This window comes from Chenopodium album, chromosome 4 (assembly GCF_948465745.1).
Source record: "Chenopodium album chromosome 4, dcCheAlbu1.1, whole genome shotgun sequence".
Taxonomy (NCBI): Eukaryota; Viridiplantae; Streptophyta; class Magnoliopsida; order Caryophyllales; family Amaranthaceae; genus Chenopodium; species Chenopodium album.
The window spans coordinates 46,578,159-46,603,327 of NC_137837.1; the positions used below are offsets into that span (position 1 = coordinate 46,578,159).

General features: G+C 33.7%; 1 protein-coding gene across 1 annotated transcript; it reads right to left on the reverse strand.

Moving 5' to 3' along the window:
- Nucleotides 1-3,510: 3,510 nt before the first annotated feature.
- LOC145629119 (phosphatidate cytidylyltransferase 4, chloroplastic-like) lies at nucleotides 3,511-24,096 on the reverse strand. Its single transcript, XM_081681630.1, has 8 exons — nucleotides 23,979-24,096; nucleotides 23,187-23,462; nucleotides 21,738-22,039; nucleotides 19,339-19,529; nucleotides 16,244-16,368; nucleotides 8,609-8,742; nucleotides 4,204-4,319; nucleotides 3,511-3,900 (listed from the first exon to the last, which is right to left on the reverse strand). The coding sequence occupies exons 2-8, from the start codon at nucleotides 23,451-23,453 to the stop codon at nucleotides 3,809-3,811; spliced, it is 1,227 nt and encodes a 408-aa protein (XP_081537756.1). The 5' UTR covers nucleotides 23,454-23,462; nucleotides 23,979-24,096; the 3' UTR covers nucleotides 3,511-3,808.
- Between the last annotated feature and the right edge of the window lie 1,073 nt (nucleotides 24,097-25,169).

The following is a 25,169-nucleotide window of genomic DNA, read 5'->3' on the forward strand; positions in this document are numbered from 1 at the left end:
TCTTTCCAATGATTGGTTTCACGCCTTCATACAATTCCTAGATTGTGAGTTACAGCCTTTTGAAGTCAGTCCTACAAATCTTCCAGTCAAGCGCCCAGCCATCAGACGATGGAATTGCCGCACACACGAGCTCATGAAGCTGCTTCGCTCGATGGAAATCCATTGGCCGATGGTCTTCGTCGCAGCCCACATCCACTCGACCATCGGCCACCCATCGGACGATGGGTCTGGCGCGTGAAGCCTTGGGTTATTCGACCGCCACCAACTTTGATCCTCCACGCGACCAGTCACAAGATGACTTTTGTTATTTATATTTCCTTATTTTGTTTTATTTATTTTACTTTATTTAGGATTAGGTTTAATATAAATATTTGAGAGGATTTTATTTTCTTCTCTTATGCTTTATTTTCTAGAAACAACGCTTCTTTAGTTTTCTCTCCATTGTTGAACCATAGTTTTATTCTCCATAAATTTAATCACCGTATTTTATTTATTCTTTTCGTTCTTTATTTATTATAGGAAAATTTTCTCCCATTAATCTGAAATTTGCCTCGTCTGCCAAAAATAATCCGTACTTTGGATTATTATCTATCACTCCCAACTTTAGGGGGTATTCATTTCTATTGCACACAAATGACTTGCAACCGGTTAATCAGGTAAACATTTCTGATTTTTTTTTTTTTTGCACACGTGTCAATATGTAATTGGTTGAAAAAAAAATAGAGAAAATAAAAAAAAATGTAAAAAAAAAAAAACAAAAAACCTAAAACCAACCCAGCAGCTGCCACACCTCCACCATCGACGCACGTCCTGCTCACCACACTACCACCACCGACGCACTCCCTTCCTAGCCATTACTACCGGAAAAGCCATCAAAGGCCTAAACGGTCGTTTCCCCACCAAAAGTGGCCACTACGCAACCCCCCTCCCCGAAATCGACCATGTAAATTGGCCACAAATGGTCGAAATTGGCCGATGTGGGGCTAAATACCCTAAATCGGCTGATTTCGAGCGTTTGTGGCCAATTTCGTGGCTGATTGTCGAACGGGTAAGGATTGGGCCCTGCTAGGAAAGGGGTTTTCGGGGGTGGGGAGGGGTTTTCAGAGTTGGTTGGGCTGCTGGGGAGGGGTTTTCGGGGGTAGGGGAAGGGAAGGGGTGGCTTGGGCTGCAGTTTCCGGCATCGAGGGAGGGGTTTTTGGGGATGGGGCCAATTTTCCGGTCGGGGTGGGGGTGGGGGTGGGGGTGGGGGTGTGGTGTTTTCCGGGCTGGGCATGGGTGGTATGTGGGTTTTTGTTTTTGTTTTTGTTTTTTGTATTTTTTTTTAGCCAATTATAGGCTGACACGTGTCTAAGTAACCTGCTACATCAGGTTGGATGACCTGTTGGGTGCAATAGAAATTAATACCCCCTAAAGTTGGAAGTGATAAATAATAATCGAAAGTACGGATTATTTTTGGCGAACGAGGCAAAGTTCAGATTAATGGGAGCAATTTTTCCTTTATTATATTATTTATGAATTCTAGTCTATTTATCTCTTTTGTTTTGTTTATTTCAATTATGAGTGACTAGTCGTTTTCTAGGGCTAAGTGAGGGAAGCCATATTTATACCTTGATTATTTTTACTTAATTATTTTTTAATTTATGAATTAGGGTTTGAATAATTCCAATTGATTTGTGCTTTATTGTTTGATTCAAGTAATTAGCCAATATCATGAGTTGATTATTTAGCTAATAAAAATTAGAATTGAAAGATTATTTTTGTAGAGGCTTAATTACAATTGGCGAATTTGATTATGTTAGTGACCGAACTACATATGTTAATTCGTAAAGTGTTAATTCCCGACCGTAGGATTAACAAGTACTTTAATTATTCGACCTAGTTTGTTTATTAATGAATTGTTTGCATTTCTTGGATTGGTATAAGCATGGTGGACCGAACGTATGCCCTAGACATTTATTTATTTGAGAACAACCTTAATTTCATTTTCATCCTAATTTAATTTATTGATCATCAAATTACTCTTCATTTATTGAAATAGTTTATAATAATTGGGCAAAAACTAATAGAACTGTCTCCCTGTGGAATTCGACCCGTATTTGCTAAGTCTTTGCTAACAGCAGACACCTTACACCTGCGGTATTACTTTTGATTCATCAAAGTACTGTTGAAGTATAATATTTGCAGCTTTTTTATTGAATATATAATTGGCAATTTCATGCTTAATCAACGGAAAAAAAAAAATTTCTTTTTTTGGTAGAAATAATCAAAGGAATCTGTTCACAATATAGCTGACAAATATATTCAAGAGTAAAATAGGAAAGAAATCTATTGATAATAAAGTAGCCAAACTTATTGAAGGGTAAAGTGGTCATTACACTATTCATAAGCTTTTTAATTGCCAAGTTGTGTCTTTTTAAAGGTTTCATTAAAAAAAAAAAAAAAAAAGAATAATTCTACTTTTAACATTAAATTGTCTTGTATTAATGATTCTACTTTTAACATTAAAATGCTTTGCATATGTAGTTAGATTATTTATCTCGAATCTCTAATGTCTCAAGAACCTACATTCAAGACTACGGATGGCAGTGGATCTAGTCCCGACTCAGATCTGTGGATCCAACTCCGTTTTTCACAGATCTGAGTCTTCAAATTTTGGACTCGTCGGATTCGGAACCTGCTGAAAAAAATGGATCTGGATCCGGGTCTGGCCCTTAAACCCAAACCCGGATCAGTTTATTCGTTTTTAAATTTTCCTATTTAAAAAAAAATAATAACTAAATTTTTTTGTTTCTTTATTAAAAATGTTGATGATGTTAGTAGTGATAAAGATTAGACCTTTCAAGAGATGAATTTTAGATGCTCATAACAGATACATCATCGTTGTTTTTTCACTTGCTCATTTGTAACATCGTATTTCGTTGTTTATAATTTTTATTTCAAAGTATAAGTGTTTAAGTTGGTTACTTTGTGTTTTTAGATTAGTTGTATAACATTTATTTAGGTTAAACTTAATAACCCCCGACGGAAGTTTGAAATGCATTTTTTGACCCAAACAATACAGTTTTGACAAACATTACATTTATTACAAAAAAATTATGAAAAATATGTTGGCCCATTTTGAACTCGGATCCGTTAGACCCATCGGAACTGGATCTGGGTCTCCATTTTCCAGACCCAACATATTCGGATTGAATTTGGATCTTAGATACAAAAACAAATCTGGATCTGGGTCTCCATTTTCCAGACCCGACGGATTCGGGTCGAGTTTGGATCCTAGATACAAAAACGAATCTGGATCTAGGTCCATCAAGACGCGCTCCGCATTCGACCCGTTGCCATCCTCTTTCAAGACTCGAGACAAGACTGAAGCACATAGTATAATTTGCCCCTTAAGGGCTCCAGCTCTTAAAATATAAGTATACAACAGATGTATGAGCTAAGCTTAGAACAAAATCAAAAATAAATTGATAAATATGTTTCCAGCCATTGTTTTGATAACCACACAAATCGCTGAACTATATCAATTTGAGAAACTGAATAAGTATTGCTCTGAATCATAATCTTGAATAAATATGAAGTTTAAGATACAGATGAAGTATGACTATTACGATTGACATATAGTGTAACAGATGCAAATTACTTAATATGCTCATTGGACTACACAACTTATTGAGCTATATAATCTAAGGGTTGAAAAGAATCTATACAACAAAAACTGGCAAGTATGGGACTAAAGTACTTAGCGACGGGCTATAGACTTATACTCCGAAAGCTTCACCTTCGAGAGCTTCTTCACTACTAAAATTCTTCAGACACCCCAGAGTGGCAGGAAAGTTTTAACAAAAGAGTACACGAGTGCACCAGTAAACATGTAACTGTCAACTCTGTCTAGTATTCCACCTGTGGATAAAATCGCAATTAAGATTTTGATAAATTCGATTAAATATGGAGGGTTTTACACATATGTATTGCGTTTCTGAGCTATGTATGAACATTTTCATATTTCCCACTCAAGTTCAAACTTCAAACAACCCTTGTTTAATGCTATTAAGTGCTTAGTTTTTTTTTCCTTCTAGCTTCTTATACGTAGTCCTTAGGGTTCCTTTTTCCTAAGAACAAAAGGCAAATGTAACCTTCGTGTTCTCCCACCACCCCCCTCCCCCTCTTCCCCATGTAAAAAGACAAACGAAACACATGGCATACCATGTCCTGGTATAAGAGACCCAGAATCCTTTACACCTGCATCACGTTTTATCATCGACTCAGTCAGGTCACCAAACAACGACCCAAAGAAATTCAGAAACCCCAATGCAACTGCACTGCAAAGAGTAAAAAAAGAGATCTTAAGTCAAACTACATTCAAAGGTAGACAATTGAGTAATCAGAATTGCAATCAGTTTCACACCTACATTGTGATTGTTATATATGATCTACAAAAATCTTTTACAAAAGGGATAAGGTTGAATAAACAAACCTACACATAAAAATAAAAAAATAAAAAACAAAGCTCTTTCCACTTTTCCAGTAACAAGAACAACATGATCCTAAAATAATTAAAAGTGAGGCAAAAGATTATCTTTCTTACAGCTACAAGATCTCACTGAAAAATGTAATCTATATACCAGCACAACAAAGAGAAGCAACAGCATAGATGCAAACTTTTTACAGAAAAAACAATGATTATATCAGGCTTACAAAATTTTGATCATGAGATTTCAACATCCGGACGAGTTTAGCAGAGAGGAATTAGATACTACCTAAAAATAACACTAAGACTATGCCCTTTCTAAAGAAACATCAACGATCTTGTATTTTAGACTAAATAAGTGATATAGATGTACCATGTAGGCAATTACCAGCCTAATAATTGGAACCCCAATCCTATAAGCAGAGAGCAGCCACATTAGCAGACAGAATGACTGACAATCCAAAAGAGCTACTGAAGGCACAAAGTTCAAAACTGCAAATTTCTATCAAACTCTAGATTGAAAATCACTTTCTACACAATTTACTAGGATTTTTACAATGACTAATCAATAGGCAAACTGTATGACACAATCAAGAGGCAGTGTCACAATACAGGACAACAGAGTGACTCTAATCTGATGGTTTACCATGCAACATAATTTATAGAAATCATTAACTACAACAAAAGGAATGTAGCTATGTATGTACTTCTAGAATCCTTACCCAAATGTTTTGATTCTTCTATAGTAGATAAAAGATATTTCCTTCAATAATATTTAGTTGAACGATTTGACTTTTATACAATTCACACACTATTTTTACTCTCTTAAATGATTTTATATAGGAAAAATATAGTTATGTGAGGTCTCGTTTCTCAATTCATACTTTTATAAATGATTGGAAATACGCATTGGCAAATGTGAAATGAGAAACGTTGCGACTAATAAAAGTGGTCGAATTAAAGAGGGAATGTTTGGTACACACATAGAGGTGGTTATTGGACAGGGTAGCCCAATGATAATAGGGTCAGGGCCAAGCTTATAGGGCTTTTAATGGACAGGGTTATTAATGGACAGGGCCCTTATTGGGTAGGGTCAATATAGGGCCAACATGTTTTTCCAATTTAGTTGATAAAGAAAATACATAATGTAAAAATAATTATATAGATTAATTTGTATTCATATGTATTTAATAATGGCTTTGTCCAATATTTATTTTAATTGATATTTTGTAGGCCCGCCCATTATCGACCCGCGGCCCGCATTGTCCCGACCCTATAAAATGTGACCCTCTTTGACCCTGACCCGCAACCGACCCGCATCGACCCTGACCCGACCCGCCCAATAACCAGGTCTACACACATCATAAAGGGAAGCGAATCAAGAAAAAGAAATAAAGGACAATAATAAAGAATTATGCTTGAATTTTATAGGTAATCCAATCCATTTCCCTTGAAAAAAGCAAGGTTAATTTAAGAGAGAGAGAGCACGTAGCTACTATAACACCTCACCCAAAGTCACTCCAACCTGACCTCCATCATCCCTAACAACCCCATAACTCTGCTACCACGTTACTCTCTGTCACGCGAAATCACCGGGCCATGGACACACACTAACAATATTTTGTAAAATTATAGCTTTATATAAGGGCTTGTTTGGCATCATTTTTGGAGTTTAGTTTCCTGTTTTATAAAAACTAAAAATAAAAAACAGGAAACAAAAAAAAAGTGTTTCCACTTTTTTGTTGTCAGTTTTCAAAATTATTATGATTCTAATAAGTTTAAATAATTTTTTAATCATTATGTGACATATATCATATACTTTTACACAACAAAAAACCAAAATACAAAAAACCACAGCAATATCAAACGAACCCAATAACTTATAAATCTGTTATTTTTTAACTCCTAATATTCGTTTTGAAAATTATAAGTACATTAATGATATATTTTCATCGAATAAAAATAGAATTCCATAATCTAAAATGATAATTAAATTGTACATCGTTGGTTCTTGGTTGTAGATCCCAAAACTACTAATGGTGACATAATTTTAAATTTTACAAATTATTAAATAATCATTAATTCATGAGTATTAAATTTTAATAATCGATACAGAGTACCAGTACCAATATAAACACTATACATTAGTGTGCCACGTATAAAGTCAAATAGGCAAAATTTGGAGAGATTTTTTAGAATGAAAAAATTATTGTAGAGTTTTATATTTGATAAATTTCCAAAACTACATAGTATAAATTAAACCTTAATTTTCAGTAACTGTTTTATAACTCTATTATTTTTACATCATGAAACTCATTTTAAATGTAATTGGAAAATTAAACCCTACATTGATTTTTGGTACCTATCTAATTTTTATTTTACTATCTCTAAAATTTTAAAAGTATAGCTTTTGGTACTACTTAATGGTTTTTGTTAAGGTTCCATTAGCAGTCAAAAAATAAATAAATAAATAAAATAAAAAAATAAAATAAAATAATAATAATAATAATAATAATAATAATAATAATAATAATAATAATAATAATAATAATAATAATAATAATAATCATAATAAATAAATAAATAAAATTCCTCGTTTTGCATGCTAAAAAATGTTTCTTTAGGGTTTTAGGGGGTCATTTTAGTTCTTTTGGGTCCAAATTGAGCTATGACAAAAAAATAACGTAAATGGATTTACGTGTTAATAATTTTTCTAGCCGCAAAAATTGTTCGGGTAAGGTTTAGGGATCGATTTAATCCTTAAGGACCCAAATTGAGCTCGAAATAAAAAAAAAATGTAACTCTCTTGTTTTGCGTGTTCAATAATGTTGATTTGGACACACAAAATGAGGCATATATGTTTTTTTTTTGCCGTTTTCGAACTTAATTTGGATTCTTAAGAGCTTAATCGACCCCTAAAACCTTACCTGAAATGTTTTGCAGCTAAAAATATTAATGACATGCAAATTAATTCATTTCTTAGCACGCAAACGAGAATGACCCTAAAACCTTAACGGAACGTTTTCGGCGCTCAAAATGAGGAAATTTTTTTTAAAGTAGGTTAAATTTTAGATAGGTACCAAAAATCAATTTGAGATTAAAAATAAAATGTTCCAAATCATATATAATTGTTATATTATACTTCATAGTTTATAATATCGCATGAAAACTAACAACTTTTGAATTTTTTTTTAAAAAAAAAATTTTAATATATATACCTAGCTGCAAGGTGCTTCTAAGAGTTGTTTTGCTAATTTGATGATTACATAAGCAATAGAAATCAAAATAAGCAAAACATACCCTTAATACACCCGGACCCAGGTGTATATAAGAATCTTCGACATGGAGCAGTGGTAATATATTTTTTATATTCCAAACATAATTATTAAATGAACATTAATTCATGAGTAGCATATTGAATAACAAAGATATCATCTTAATAATAAAAAACAATTCGTACACTGTTGTTTCTCATAGAGTATATTTCTATCATAAATATTTCTTTTATGTTTCTATAATACGTAGTATATATTTTCTTACATAAATCAATAGCTAAAATCTGAATAAAAAGGGATTAAATGTCTCTTAGTGAATGCTATTTATATCATTGATAGATGTTAAAATTTGGCATTTAGGAATAAAACTTGTCCTAAAATTTTTTTTGACAAAAATCCACCTCACAAAGTGGCCACCCATTTAATTTTTCATAAAAAAAAAAGGTAAAGCCCAACTCAGTCCCCAACCTGTTCACATGAAGGTGAATTCCAGAAGCTGTGCACCCTCTGCCCCTCTGGATCTATTCCAAGTCGTAGAAAAATGAATGGAGTATAATAAATAAATACATAAATAAAAATAAGAAAAAATAGTCTAGTGCTTGATGCAACCACCAAAAGGAGGCAGTTTGATGTTCATAGGCACGATATTATCCAGTATAGAGTATAGACACTATATTATCACACCTTAAACCAATGACTTCCATGTGAGAAAGGGAAAAGTGTACTCCAACTATATTCTGCAGATTACTACTTTATGGTCCTATAAAGAGGTCAAAGAGTGAATATACGCTAAAATTATCAGGGTTGGCTAAATAAATCATGATATCTAGACGCAATGGCTGAGCTGGAAAACAGAAAATTTTACCTTGTCAAAGACTTTGGCCAAAAAAGGAATTTCGATAATACGACAGAAGTAGCAACACAACCAGCCAAACCCACTATAGCTCCTTCCCACGTCTTCTTTGGGCTAATATTAATAAGCGGAGTGCGGCCAAATGCCTGCTTAAGTAAAAAGCAAAAGCAAAAAATATGCATTATATAAAAAATAATATCAATAGTGCAGAGACATATGGATATCATCCTATAAATCAAAGTAGAAATGACATCATCATATCCTTCTAGTACAACATCGGTTGAACTTGTGTCAAGCCATGCTGATTTTAATAATTTGAAATATTTCTATAAAGAATATACTTTAAACTAAATTTGAACAAGCAAACATGCAATTTATACATTGCCTCCATCAGAGCTACAGATTTTTGTACGTTCTGCTAGATTAGCACACTTTTACTACTATTATTTTACTAAAAGCAGATGGGTACTAATATTATTTTAATAAAAAGTAAGCTCAAGTAATAAAAAGTGTTCTTAGTATTACAGTAGTAAAAAATTTTAGAATCTAGCAGATGAGTATCATTTACCAAAAAAAAAGTTGTCCCACATGGTTTCTATTCACATTTTTGCTAATCTTTGGACTCGCACCCATCCACTTTTGTTTTTATCTCAACATTTTTCCTCTCCTTAAACTCCATGCTCTACAATACTTATAATCTTTGAGCTGCCACGAAGAGAATAGCATAAAAGAAGCACATAATGAACTAAAAAAACTATCTAACAGTCGGCACAATTAGAAAATTAATTGACCTGGGCTTAATAGCAGAGGAGGAACAGGTTCATCCTCTCACTGCTTTGAGCCGTGAGATTCATCACTTTGTTAGAAATAAATATACATACTTCAAAACATAGTCAAGTACGATAACATGATTTTTATTTTTCCAAATATATTATTATTGTATTTTTTCGCAATATGTAGCTTGAGATATATAAATTACAACATTGCATTTAGAATTGTGCAATTTGAAATAGGATAATCAATTAGGAATGGATGGTTTATTAGAAATTTAGTAAACAAAACTTAGGAGTTCCTCAACTACTTTAGTAATAAAAGAAAAAATAAAAATAAAATAAAACTCCTTATCATTAACCATATTGTTGAGGAGAGAGAGACCATAAGCTTCAACAAGAAGAAGATTAACCATATAGGGTCTGGAATGTTTGACAGGCACCAGCTTCGACAAATTTGGTGCCCAAACCACCGGGAATCGCTCTCCGGCATACTTTATCGTAGCAACAGTCATCAACTTCTTACATTGCTTAGCAACCCGTACAATAGGGTTTTCTAATCATCAGGACTTTCCAATTGGGTGTTAGGTTTAAGTAATTTCATTCAATTAAAAAAGGGATGTTACTTGATTGTCACTTTAAAAACCAGATAAGATTCAATTTGGAAAAAGCAAAGGTCTTTTTAAATTTTTTTTTTTTTGGCTCCTTTTCCTGCGCATTCAAAACATAAGGTGGCTGGTGGAGGCAGCATGACAAGTGCGCTTATTAGTGCCTTCTAGAATGCACCGCGCCTCGGGTAAAGACGGTTTGGTCCACACCACTGGCGGAGCCAGTATGGGACAAGGGGGGACAGCGGTCCCCCCGCTTTCCCAAAAATAAATCAGATCAAATACATTATTGTGTGATATATAGAATCCTACAAAGTAAGGTGGAGCAGTGATGAGTGTGGTAAGCTTTTTTGCACGGGGTTTGGAGATCGAAGCTTGCTGCGTGCAATATTTTACAATCAGAGTTTTTTTTTTTTTTTTTTTTTTTTTTTTTTTTTTTTTTTTTTTTTTTTTTCCCCTCTTACTACTCCTACAAGATATTATTGCTTCCATATTTTTTATTAACTGCATGTATTTATCTATATAATTTTTTTTTCTTACCACTCCTACAAGATATTATTGCTTCCATTTTTTATTAACAAGTACTGCATGTACTTATCTAAATAGTTATTGTAATACGGAGTAGTAATTTTGCATTAATAGAGTCCATTAAGGATGTAATAGGAAGGATGTAATAGGGAATTATGATTCATGAAAATATCATTTAATTGCATATGTAGTACGGAGTATATTATATAATTTTAGAATATTTTTTATAAAATTTCGAGGTCATAAGCAAATATTTCTGAAGGAAAAATTGGTAAATGTTGTTGGAGTTTTTTTTACTAAGTTCTCATATTTTGGGGTGTCCCTCACTACTACGTTCGGTTAGTATTAATTTTTTATCCAACTTTTATTTAACATAATGTGATGTCTATTTGTCCCCGCGGTTTGAAATTTCTGACTTCGCCACTGGTCCACACCTTGACTAGACTAGCACCTAGGCGCACCTTGAGCACACTTTTTAATACTAAGAACCCATTTGCTAGATTCTGTATGTTCTTTATATAAAATTAAGTTTTCATCATTTTCGCAACCATTCCCACCACCCCCCCCCTCTCCCCTCTGATGAGTCTATTTTATATATATATTTATTCCCTGTCACATGGTCATATTTGTGCTCATTTAAGCTCTACGGAGCTATTTTTATTACTAATATATGTTTTCCTAGTGTTTTTGTAGAGTTGGTATTATTTAGTAGGAATTTGCATATTTATGTCAATTTCCGAGCTTATTGAGCCACTACAAAGATATTAGAGATGATCGTAACTTATGACGAGTATTTGAAGCCCAAGGTCAAGCTAATTAAATTTGATTCGGTGATTAAGGGTTCGTTTCATTTGGAGTATTACTTTTGTTGCAAGTCCAAGATAAATTAAGAAGAAGGAAATTTCGGCCCAAGTGGAGAAGAGGCCAACTTTACAAATACTCTTGCTGGGAGGAAGTTCCGTATGCTATGAACTAACTTGGGTTTGTGAAGTTGGGCCTGCTGTTTTGGGCATCGTCGATTTGGGTAGATTATACCCAACTCACGGAGCTTTCACGCAATTCCTTCTTGATGTAATTTGTTTCTCTAATCCTAGTTTGAGTGGGATTAAAGTTGTCATCGAGTAAACTACCTTTTTCTTTTCCTATTTAAGAGGAGTAGCAATAGTACGTGAGGATAAGTTTTTCTTAGTTTAGTTTTAAGTTTTCATTAGTTTAGTTTTAGTTTTATTAATTAGTTTTAGTATTAGTTTTTAGTTTAGTTATTCTTTTCCCTTTCTCTCTCTAACTTTTCTCTCTCCTCTTAATTAAACTCTTAGTATTACTATCTCTCTTGTTTCTCTCTCTACACTCTTGGTTTATGCAATTTTATATTTCTTTCTTTTGGTACTATATCTTCTCTCCTTTATTACTTATTTTCTTTGCTTTAATCTTAATCATGTCTCCTTTAATTGCTTTGTTTAGTTTAGATTTGATTATGTGTGAGTAATTTTCTTTTTAGGGTTTACGGGGATCCATAAATAATATGAAGGGGTAATTTATTGTTGTTGATTGTCAATGTTAGATTAATTTCCTATTGATTGATTTAATGCTATGCAACTCGACATGCGCAGGTCTTTTATGTATGAGTTTAGCAGTATTAATTCGAGATTCGAGAGATGAGAATTAATATTAAGGCCTACTTTCAATAGGCAGGTTAATTTATAAATGGTTAAGTCGAGATTCGAGAGATGAGATTTAATACCGGTAGATTAATTATGTGATTGTAATACATAGCGAAAGCCTATTATGATCTGATTAATTGATGCATTGATGATTGATTATTATGTTTTTACCCAAGAATATTATTTATTGGTGAACCTATGCTCTAGGTCTTTTATTCATTGTTTCTCCACCTACTTTTATTCTTTCCCACTTTTACTCTTAGTAGTTTAGTTTCCTTTCGATAATAATAATTTGTTACTCTATAATCTAGATTATATTAATTAATTAGGAATAAAAAGACTCGTTTCCATGTGGATTCGACCCTACTTCCCTATCTATTTTAGTTACTGGTTTTAGGAATTACTTTTGATTAGGTGATACGACTTTAGCCTATCACCCTCCCGCTTAAAAAAAAATTAAAAAAAAAATAAATCACTTCTCAAACCTCCTATAGTCACTTTCTCTTATCAATCAGTATCCTCCAACAGCCTTTATTTGTTCTTCTCTTTAGAACTCACCACAACTCTTGTCCAGCTTGCCAATAGGCAGTAAAAAATAATGGCCTCTCTAGTTGAAGCAAATAGACCTATTCATTCACTGTTATTGTGAAGGGAAAATGTGGCAATAATAATGCTTGGATGTGTTGAATAAAGTGATGACTGATAACTATTCTTCATTCTATATTTATTATTTTCCTATCCATTGATTTAAATTCCCTTTTAAAACATTTTCATACCCTTAGAAATGATAGGGTTTTCAACTATAAGAGATTAACATTAAGAAAAGTAATGAAATAAAAAGAAAAAATAATGAAATTAACATCAACAAAAAAAATATTTGTTATGAAATATTTATAGATGCCCATTATGCCCCTATATTCTCTAGAATAATCTAGGTCTAGGGTTTTATTGTTCTCTATGAAAACCCTAGTTATTGTGTATGTATATATATCCCTCAATATATGAAATAAGTGGGTGATCAATTCTCTTTCCAATTTCACTCTTATTCTCTTTATTTCACAACACGTTATCACCACCAAAACTCTAATAAATTAATTAATATTAGATAACATTTTAATTGTATTGGGGATCAAAAAATAAATAGATAAATAAAATTTGCGTGGAACCTCTAAGTTGTTTTGGATATACTAGACGAATGAAAAGCATTAATCGATTCATATAATCAAGCGAGCAAGTTTATGCATCAATCAATATTGTAAGTGACGTTTTCATGATATAATGGACTAGTGAATAAGGGATATGGATATACATCCATTTTGATGTCGACATAATGATAATGATCATAAGTTTAACATGGATTAGAAGTCCAATGAGATATGGATTTTTTTAATCCACACTGTATAGTGTCTTGCATTATTTAGATTCGTATGTATGTTCATATATATACGTGTGAATCATAGGTTAATGGATTATTCATTACATATGGCGGAAGTTGTTAGATGCATTACTCATTGTAATTTTGTTTAATATGTTATCTTGTTTACTATATAGGAAAAATTAGAAATAATAATCCCAACTTTCATCAATTTTGGTACAATAATCCCAACTTTGGATTATTCTGGAATAATCCGAACTTTAGGGGGTCCTCTTTTTCTTTAATCCCAAACCGGTCAACAAAAGTCAATGACCTATAACAAATCCTGATTGGTCCAAAAAATTTTCAAAAAAAAAAAAAGCGGAAAACTACCCTGCTACCCCTTCCCCCACCGATCCACTGTACCCTAACCTCCACCACCACATCCCAGCACGCCACCCCACCATACACCCTGACCTCCACCACCACAGTCCATCCCGACGCATCTCCCCCACCCCTTGAGTCGCCGTTTTCCCCTCTCCCCGAAACCCCACGCAACCACCGAAATCACCAACCACCGTAACCCCAAAACCGCAGCCACTAAAACGCAGCAGCCACAGAACCGCAGCCACGAAATCGCAGCCATGGAACCGTAGCCACGAAGCCGCGGCAATGAAATCGTAGCCAATTTTAGCTAATAGGCAAGGTGGTTTTGGGGTTTTTGGGGCTGGTGGCTTTGAGGGATTTTCGAGAGTGGGGTGGTGGTTTTGGGGGATTTCAAGAGTGGGGTGGTGGTTTTTGGGGATCTCGAGAGTGGATGGGCTGGTTGTTTTTGGGATTTCGAGAGTGGGGTGGTGGTTTTAGGGGATTTTGAGAGTAGGGGCTAGTGGTTTTTGGGGTTTGGCCGGTGGCGTGGGAGATTCAGGGACGGGATGGTGGTTTAGCTCGGAGTGGCGACTCAAGTGGTGGGTGAGGTCCGGTGGTCCGGCGAGTGAGGTGGCCGAGCTAGGGGTTGTCGGATTGGATGGGTGGTTGGGGCTATGACCGGTGGTTTTTTTTTTAACTTTGGTTTTTTTTTATTTATTTATTTTTAACCAATTAAATTGTGACATGTGTCACTTTAACCAAAAAAAGAAAAAAAAATAACCCATTCAACCGGTCACCGGTATTCGGGATTGATGAAATAGAAAACCCCCCAAAGTTCGGATTATTCCAGAATAATCAAAAGTTGGAATTATTCTACCTAAATTAATGAAAGTTGGGATTATTTTTTCTAATTTTTCCTACTATATATCAAATTGCATGCATTAGTTTCTATATAATATTTGTAGAAAATGTAAATGTTCATCATATATATAGTAAGACAAATTTCCAACTCTGATAGAAATTATAAAAACATATTTATATTCTAATGGGCTTATAATTATGATGAAATTATATATGACGTTGATCTAATATTATTTATGAATCATGTAAGAAAAGTTCCCGAAGAACTTATATACAATGTATTTATAGCCCTACAAATTTTATATTTTGAAGATTGTAACTATTAACAAACTTTTATTTAGTCTATGGGTCTACATCATTAGCATCTCAACTAGAAGGATTGAGCAGATGAAAGTTAGTGAGAAATACTATTTATATTTTCAAGAGAACTATCATGTCAATTATGAAAATTCTAAAGAATATCAACGAGATACGTGTGCGTGAGATTGTTTTATTATGGTCTAGAAGAACCATGATCAATGTATATAATTACATATGTTATATTAATTCATACAAGATTGAAGGGCAACATTAATAATATCATGTGTTGCCATTAAGGAAAGTTTGATCAAATATGATCATCAATTTCTATTATTCACGACCTCTAGAAGAAGGCGTAACCTCATAAGTTTAACTTCTAAATTAAAGTAACTTTATTCAAATAGAGGTTTGGAATTATATGGAAATAAATCCATGTGGTGAAATGAAGACACTTTATATGTTCACGTGAAGACTTGAAGATGCAAATTCAAATTAGGAGGGTTGAAGAGCAAAGAATGATATTCCACTGCATATGAGAAGACACCTAGCCATATTGGATTCATTGTAGCACTAGAGAATCTCAAGTTATACATTCATCAAGGGAGCACTCTTTTTTCCCTTAACCATGGTTTTGTCACACATTGGGTTATCCTGAAAAGGTTTTTAATGAGGCAGCATCCCGGCGTATTACGAAGAATCATGTACTCTTTTTCCTTAATTAGGCTTTTATCCCACGGGGTTTTTCCTAGTAAGGTTTTAACAAAGCATAGTTTTCGATAATGGACATCTAAGGGGGAGTGTCATGAAATATTTGTGGATGCCCATTATACCCTTGTATTCTCTAGAATAATCTAGGTCTAGGGTTTTATTGTTCTCTATGAAAACCCTAGTTATTGTGTATGTATATATATCCCTTAATATATGGAATAAGAGGATGATCAATTCTCTTCCCAATTTCACTCTTATTCTCTTTATTTCACAAAAATATCTGCTATGATCCATTTCCAATAGTTAAAAAAAAAAAAAAAGAACACACATCCTCAAATCAGATGGCAACATGGTGAAGAAGTTGGGAAACAATACCTGAGATAATCCAAAAAACCTAACTCGAGGCCTAATGAAGTAAAGTTCATGTACGGAATCTTTGTCATACAAAATACAACTAGCATCAACCACTCAATTCAAAAATTAGTACTTACCTTGCCTCCAAGGAAAGCAAATGTATCTGCTGCGATAATGCTGCTGATAGATAATAAGGTAGCCACAAGACCTACAGTCCAATGTGTTGGGCCACCAAGAAGAACAGGCCAGAAATATCCGATTTCTGTCAATCAGTAAAAATTTATGCGCTTTTTTAGATAAATATATCTTGGTAAACTCTATAAATTTTAAATGAACTTGTCTTGTAATATGGAAAGGATTTGTTTGCACTTGATGATACAGCAACAAAGAACATAGAAAAAGGAGTGGGAAGGAGCATAATAGAAGAAGGTATAACACAATCCATCTTCAATTCAACATATTCAATACTAAAAAAAGTATAATATGAGAGGGAAAAAAAACACTACGCAATCAGTATGAAATATCTCGCAACCTACTCACCACCAAAACCCCCAACTACAATCGGAAATCACCCCAACTAAGAAAAACCCTAACCTCCCTGAAAAAACCAAACCACCACAAGATAAGGCAGAGAGAGAAGAGGGACAACGGAGGAGGGGAAAGGGAAGTTACGGCGGTGGAGAGGGTAGACGTGTGATGGAGCAGCCACGGAAGTGACTAAAGTGAGAGAATGGGTAGTTAAAGTGAAGTCAATGCCTGAAATTGTGAGTTCACTGGAATTCAGCTAAAGGTGGTTTATTGCAAAAGAAATTATGAATTAGGTCTCTTCTTACAAGTTTTGAAGGTGGTTTCTCACAAAAACAACCGTTTAAAAGGTGGTTTCTAACAAATTTTCCAAAATTTAAAGCAAATCCAGGATAAAATCTGCATCAGCACATCAAAGGAGCATTAGTAGGCCCCTTGGATTATAGCCACTAATTTGGTGTGACAAACAGAACTATGCCTCTAGCCTTTGATAGATATAGTCTGTATTTTAACTAGATAAACACCCCAAACCATTCTTACAAGACTTTAAATATTGCAAACAACTCTGATACAATCAGACTTGGAGTCATACTTTTGAGTCTTTCCCAGATATCCAATTTCTAAAATCACAAAAGCATAACTTCTATTCTTTCTTTTTGGTATCAACATTCATTTCTCTTTTTTCACATGATTTATACAAGAATGGATTATGCTTTACAGTAATTAGGATGGGAGATAAAAAGTACCCTACCTCATAACACAATTCTCATTCAAGGAAATGCAAAAAGAATAGAAAGCTAGATAGTGGGCTTTCATGGGATCTTTTCATATTGCTACCAATATACTTCCTCCGTTCTTTTTTACTAGACCCGCTTAGACTTTTACACTATTCACCAACTCCCCTTTGACCGTCTTTTGTGAATTATAGGTAAAGAAAAACATATTCATGTAGGATCTTGTTAGGATCGTCTAAATAAGTACTATCACAATATATAACTTTTATAATTTTACTTATAGAGTATTAAAATTATTGATGGTTAAACGTGTGCACTGGCAAGCGTGATAAAACAAACAGGTCAAGTAAAAAAGAACAGAGGAAGTATATATATATATATGGCTACTAGTACAGCAGGAAAAAAACAGTTCAAGAACAACTATTATCCTTGGGGTTCTAAGACATGGCCTTTTAGATACAAGTGGGCGGTTCAAGAACAACTATTATCCTTGGGGTTCTAAGACATGGCCTTGTAGATACAATTCCCCCTTCCCCCACCCCGCTCAAACACACACATACACATACCCCATGTTTTATTTTTATTAAGGAAAAATTACACTATTATATTAAAACCATGCAAGGTATTACCAACTTTATCATATAATCCCTCCTTTCCAACACGGTCAAATTTAACACACTAGCAAATGCATTAATTTTGACCAATAATATATATAACCAAACATACGGAAAAAATCATACAAAAATTATAACATGAAACTTCGTACTAAAACCTAATTAAAAATAGTTTACACAATACATAGTGCGCCTCACTACAAAGAGGCGTGCCTCGGCGCTACAGAAGCGATCTTCAGTGCGCCTTAAGCTTTTATATATATAGGAAGGCAACCCCTCCTTTATGTGAGATTTTTTCATATATAAGAACACTCTCTATGTTCTAAACTTGAACCTTTCTTTACATGAGATTCTTTCATACGTGTGAACATTCTTTATGTTCTAAATTTGTACTTGTATGTTTGTAAATATTACATCAGGTATTCTAAATTTTTACTCCCATATTCTAAATAATAAATGAGTTAATTCACATGTTCTAAATAATTACTCACGTGTTCTAAGTGTTAAATTAGTTCTACATTTTAAATTTTGTGATATAAAATTTTTAATTTTATGTTTTATATTCTTAATCATATGGTCTAAATTGTTACTTTTATTTTCTAAACTTTTACTCACATGTTCTATATTTTACTACTCCCTTCATCACATAATACAATGCCTCTTTTCCTTTTTGGGTAATCCAAAATACAATGCCCCTTCCTATTTACAGGTTGTACTTTTTGACATTATTACCCTCTTTTTTATGATTTGTCATCTTATTTCCTTTTCTTTTTTGTACTTTTGATATCAATTTCCAACACTTTCTCTCTCTATCTCTTCAATTATTCCCAAACATTTTTTTTCTTTCTCTCCATCTCTCTATGTTCTAAATTTTTACACATATGTTCTAAAGTTCTACTCACGTGTTCTAAATTTTTACTCACAGGTTTAAATTTTAGATCTATTCTCATATCAGTATGAGTTCTCAAATATATACCTATTAGTAAAAAAAATTAAATGAATAAAATTTTAGAGTTTAAATTATTTTTAAAATTAAAAAATTTATCTCTAGACATTAGTAATTTTATCTATATATCTAATAGAAGAAAATAAAAAGAAATTTACAAATTTTATCATATAAATATATAAAATGTATGTTTTAAATTGCACTAGTTAAAATATTTTATACATTATCAAAAAAAAAAAAAAAACTATAATCAAAGTCTGTAAATGAATAGTGAAGAAGGCAAATTGCCAATTATACTAGAAGAGAGGGATTATAAATCATAGAAAGAAAATCTACTAAAACAACTTCGTTTCGTAAAAACATAATTGCATTGTATCTACATTGGTATTTCTATATAAAGTTCAGAACTATACTTGTGTTCAAGGCTGGAAGTGATAAACCACAACGAAGCTTGACCCAGAAACAAGGTAGATAGCCACAATAAAACAGCCCGAACACGGCACTACTAAGCTGAGCAAAGCGAGGATTTCCTCTTTGTAAAAGCAAAGCTGTTGCAACAATGAAAGCTGCAGATGTTACTGAGATGTCAATGTGACCAGCATACCTGACAACAACCAAAAAAAAAAAAAGCAAAAAAAAAAAAGTAAGCAATTGAATAATACCCTTAACACCCCCCTAAAAAAGAAGAAAAAGAAGTAAAAGAAAAAAGAGATCAGCAAAGACAGAGAAAATTTATACTCAAGTGAATATGTAGTTATCAAATTATCATATACCATCAAAACCTGAATAACAAAGGCATCTCTCTTTAAGATTGCAAAAAAAAAAACCCATGTATCTCCTTCATCAAGGCTCAAAAATGGCCGAGGAGGGTCTGGTGGCTCTTGTACAGCACTGATGACCCTATATCAAGCATGTTTTCAGTTCTGGAGATAGCTTTTCACATTCTTTTCTCTGTTTTCCATCCAGCCTATCTTCTTGGTATTTAAGGTATGTTCCTTTTTTTGGAAAAATTGTGTTATAAATTTTAGGAGGCTTAGGCCTTGTTCTCTTCACCTTATTTTTGCCGAGCTTATACTATTTATTATGAACATAAATTACTGAACTCAAATTAATTTTACTGAACTGGAATTATTTTTACTGAATTGAAACTATTTTACTGAACATATTAGTGTTAAATACAGGATAAAGTGTGAATATCTTGATTTTTCAAAAGCGAAGAGTAGACAGAGCACTTATATGACATCTTCAAGCTGTGAGAGGGAAGGACAAGTTGGGGATTACCAAATGGAAAGAGTAGATGAGGTTAGTTCTTGTTGATGCTAGTGCTAGCAGTTGCTTATCTTCCAAGGGAAGAGAATTAGGGATGAACATGGTGCTTGATTGCCCAAATGAGATCAGGGAAAAGGCTTTTTCTCAATATGTAGAATAACATGCATATTTTCATAGCTCTCCCGTCCATCATCATGACTTTCATAAGAAACGATAAATTTACCTACGAGAAGAATATGAAACCAAGCAGAGCAAGAAACTGACTATGACAAAGCATTAAAGCTTAATCAATCCATGATTTACTTCCAAGCAACAAATGGAAAACCATACTCTTCTGATACAAAAGCCAGCTTATATCTTCACACACAATCATCTGAAAGTTGGACATGTATTTTAGCTTAATGCTTGGACAGTTTTAAAACAATGTAGAGGAAAAATAAAATGTTTTATGCTCAATCAGCCTCTGAGATGAAAAAGTGGAAGAAAACAACACAAGAACCCAATACCTATTGCCACCAGTCATAATCAGATACCTCCCCCACCCACCAGCCCCACCCCCACCCCACCCCCCCCCCCCCCCCCCCCACCCCAAACACACACGGAAAACAGATCAAACTCCAAATTCTATTGATCCCTTGCTAGGCTAGGGGGTAATTTTAAAATTAAAAAAAAAAACTAGGAAAGTCATTACGGATGTTACAATATGACAATAAGATCTGCAATTGCAAGCTGCATCCACTGTACATTATGATTTATAAACTCATATAGTATTATAGTACGTATCTTGGAAAATATCAAATACTCCATCCATCACTCAAAGACTATCACGAAGCACGAATAAAATGGATAGAAATGTGAACTTTTTTTTTTATTATGAATAAAGCAAGAAGAAAAGTAAAAAATAGCGTCACAAACTCACAATACATAGAGAAAAAGGGGTGATGTGATAAAGAGAGAAGGAAAGATCTTGAAATAGAAGTGTGTGTGTGTGTGTGTTTTTGGAACAGCCCAAATAAGAAAAGTGTGATAATTTATTAGGGGATTTAAGGTCTAATAAAAGTTTATTCAGAGATATTGCATCCAACAAAGTGGATACTCTCTTCGTATATGTTTCAGTTAACATCTATTTTAAACTCTTGTTTTAGGAGAGGAAAGTTGGTGTCAGAAAAAGGTGGGTGGTGTAAGAAATAGGTGGGTAAAGTAAGGCAAAGTAAATGGAGAAGTGTAAACATTGTGAGGTAAGAAGGTTAAGATTATAAAACCTATTTGCTAAAAATAGAATATATTAGAGCTGGGTACATAAATAAAATACCGCAAAATGGAAAGTGGGTAAACACAAAAGAGGACTATATAATATCCACTAAATGGTCAAGCATACAGCAGTACAGCCACAAATGGCACAAACACAAAAGATTTGCTATGGTTGACTTGGTACATTTGTTATTTTTAACTCATATCCCACAACTGCAGCTGGTGATATAGCATGAGAAGTATAAAATCACACCCAAAAACAGAGAATCAAAGGTGATGGAGTAGATCTTACAAGGTCCAAATAGGCATAAGAGCACAGATAACAGAACAAACTCTTGACACATATCGAGGTGGCGGTGTCATTCCTATGGAAATCCCATCACTCCTTACCAATCCAAAATACTCTCTTGCTGCAATAAAAACTGCAGCAGCAACACCGATAGTGTAAACCCATCCTCCTGCCAGTATGATGCCGCCTACTGAAATGCCAATCACAAATCCATATATAATTCTGTTCTTCAACTGACCAGCTTTATGTTGCTCTTCCAAATGCATCTCTTCCTTTTCCAATAGGTTGCTGCCTTCGTCAACTTCCTACAACACACCCTTTCAAAACCAGCAACAACCAACAATTGTGGAAACAAGAAAAGAAAACGCATCCTATACATAACAATCCCCCAGGGTTCAGAAACTGAAAAGATTTTCTGAAGACATTTTATTTGTTTTAAATCTCACCTAGAGGCACAGCAAACATTTTCTAATACCAATGACTTTGCACAATTATTTGATACAACCATTACTTTACAAGAGGTTAGTGAAGCTCTGTGAAAGGCTAAAATAAGATGAAAAGACCAATATGTGGACTATAAATAGCTAGTTCTAGTTCAGTTCTACCCCTTCAGCTTTTCCCACAAAAAAAAAAAAAAAAAAAAAAAAAAAAAAAAAAAAAAAATATATATATATATATATATATATATATATAAATTATCTACTCATTCTTGTCAACCGCAAATTTCACCTAAAGGACCCTCAATCTTCAAACTAGGGCTCACTACTTACACTTCATTCTCTGCTAGGTGATGAAATTTATAAGAATGTCAAGGAGTTTAAAATGATATAGAGTCAATCAATATCTAGCACAAGGTATACAGCCACCAAGTGACAGCAATGACCAATCCACTCACATCCAGTTGCAAAATAACCACTTTCTTCATGCACAAGCATATGCCTCTATCCACACTTGGTCAATATATGTGCTTTTTGCAATGGAGATAGACAGTATCAGTGTTTATTTAATTTCCCACCATTTATATCAGAAATACTTTCTTTCATTCTAATACTTCATTTATTTGCATCTTCTTAATAATGAATAATTACATGTTTACATTCCCATGACTCTAGGCTTCAAAGCAACAGGAAAAGGGGGGAAAAGCAGCAATACCTCTACACTTTAATCAAATATTATAGTATGACTGCAGTACTTCCAAATTCTTCGGTTTAGATCCAACTCACTTAAAATCAAGTCGCAGTACTGCAATAAGGGACAGAAATCTATGCAAAATAACAATCCCTGTAGAGTGGATATCAGCACGACTGGATTTTGAAGGTAAAAAATACTTTGTCTTTTTAGTTGCATCGTTTCTCATTCCATGCTTGTCAATGTGTAATTTCAATCACACATGTATATCTTTTAGGAATAATAACAAGGAATAACACCAGTATAAAAGCCAGAAATTCCAACCTTTTGGGCCTTTTCATCAAGTCCATCTGGCTCAACTCTTGCCACATCCATAACTGTCTGATGCCTCGGCAATTTCGTTACAGGAATCCCACAACCACCATTTGAACCCATCCTCATCAATCTAATGTTCACTTTGTTCGTTGCAAATGAAACCTCGAGGGGTTTGAAATAAGGAAGAGATCGTGAGCAGGCCCGTCCCCGGACAGGAGGGGCAGTCGCCCTGGGCCCAGAGAGAATAGTCCCAATCTCATAGTTTGATCTTAACATTAAAGGGTACTGCAGCACATCAGCAACCAAATTTGATTCAATGCTCAGAATTATAGCAAGAAAAGGTCCAATTTCATAGTTCTATCCTAATATTCAAGGCAAATTTGATTCAAACATCAAATTAAGCTCGAATAATCACATGTCAGAGTTGAATCCTAAAATTAAAATGTTGTGCATTACATTAGCAACCAACTTTAATTCAATCATCAAATTAGGCTCAGAACTATAGGAAGAAAAGGTCCAATTTCATAGTTCCATCCTAATATTAAAGGCAAATTTGAATCAAACATCAAACAGGCCCGTCCCTAGGCAGGACAGCCCTGGGCCCAGGGAAAAGAGCTCTGATTTCATAGTTGAATCCTAACAAAGTGTTGTGCAATACATTAGCAACCAAATTTGATTCAATTATCTCATAATTTTAGGGATATTTGATTCAATTATCTCATAATTTTAAGGATTTTTTATTCAATTATCTCATAATTTTAGGGATATTTGATATGATGATAACAAATACAAACGACTTACCTCAGAAGCTGCTTCAATGGGGGATACAAGAACTAGGTTCAACGGTGAAAGCCAACTGCGCTTCAATGGATATCTAATAAATCTGAGAGTGAGCAATTCTATGTGTTGGACGCTTTGGAACTCTATAACCCGGAGTAGTGATAGACCACTACCAGGTATGGGCTCGTTGGGCCCATACCAGGGGCAAAAATGTAATATTGCGTAAAACTTACCCATGTTGTAAAAATGTAGTCTCTCTCCGCTCAATAACAGTATACAAATTAAGAATAACAGTATACAACCCAAGAATAACAGTACACAAACTAATAATAACAGTACAGAAATCAGTAATAACTGAGCATCGACAAACAGGTACCATCGTCAAATTCGACCGAACTCAACGATTTCCAGCATAGAGCTCACTGATTTTAATGGCTACCATCGTCAATTGCGACAGAACTCAACGATTTTCGGCATAAAACTCACCGATTTTAATGGCTAGAGCCCTAAGTTTGTGTCTCTCGTTTTTTATTTATGTTTTTTTGGGTGATTTCCGTTGATTTTTAACGGAGGTAGTTGCGAGGTAGTAGCTGTTGGAGTGGGTTTCTTGCTGTAGGAGGTGAAGGTGTGATGGGCGGAGGTTTTGCCGGCAATGGGAACTATCCATGGAGGTGGGTAAAGGATTTAAGGGAGAAAGAAGATGAAGAGGAAATGGAAAAAAAGAAAAAAAAAAAAAAATTATATTGTGGTATTGGGTAGTATTACCCATACCTGGTAGTGGGTAATACTTCCTCCTATAACCCGCCACAGTTATTAAAGGGTTAGATCCATATAATAAATAAATGGCTAAGGTCTGTTCTCTTCCGTTGAAATTCAGTTCAGGTCAGTTCCGTTCAGTTCAACTCTTAATTTATGTCTAATGATATTGCTAATGATATAAAGCCAAATTTCATTCTTTTAAGCTCTTATTACAACGACGACAACAACAACAATAATAATAATGATAATAATAATAATAATAATGATAATAATAATAATCAATAAGTAATAAATAATAATAATAATAATAATCAATAAATAATAATAACAATAATAATTGAAATAATAATACTAATAATAATAATCAATAAATAATAATAATAATAATCATCAATAAATAATAATAATAATAATAATAATAATAATAATAATAATAAATAATAATAATAATAA

Coding starts and splice junctions, on each gene's coding strand:
- LOC145629119 (XM_081681630.1), bottom strand. CDS start 23,453: ATGTTAAGATCAAACTATGAGATTGGGACTATTCTCTCTGGGCCCAGG. Junction 22,040..23,186: donor TTGATGAAAAGGCCCAAAAG/GTTGGAATTTCT, acceptor GGTGTGTTGTAG/GAAGTTGACGAAGGCAGCAA. Junction 16,369..19,338: donor ACTTCCAGCCTTGAACACAA/GTATAGTTCTGA, acceptor ACTGATTGACAG/AAATCGGATATTTCTGGCCT.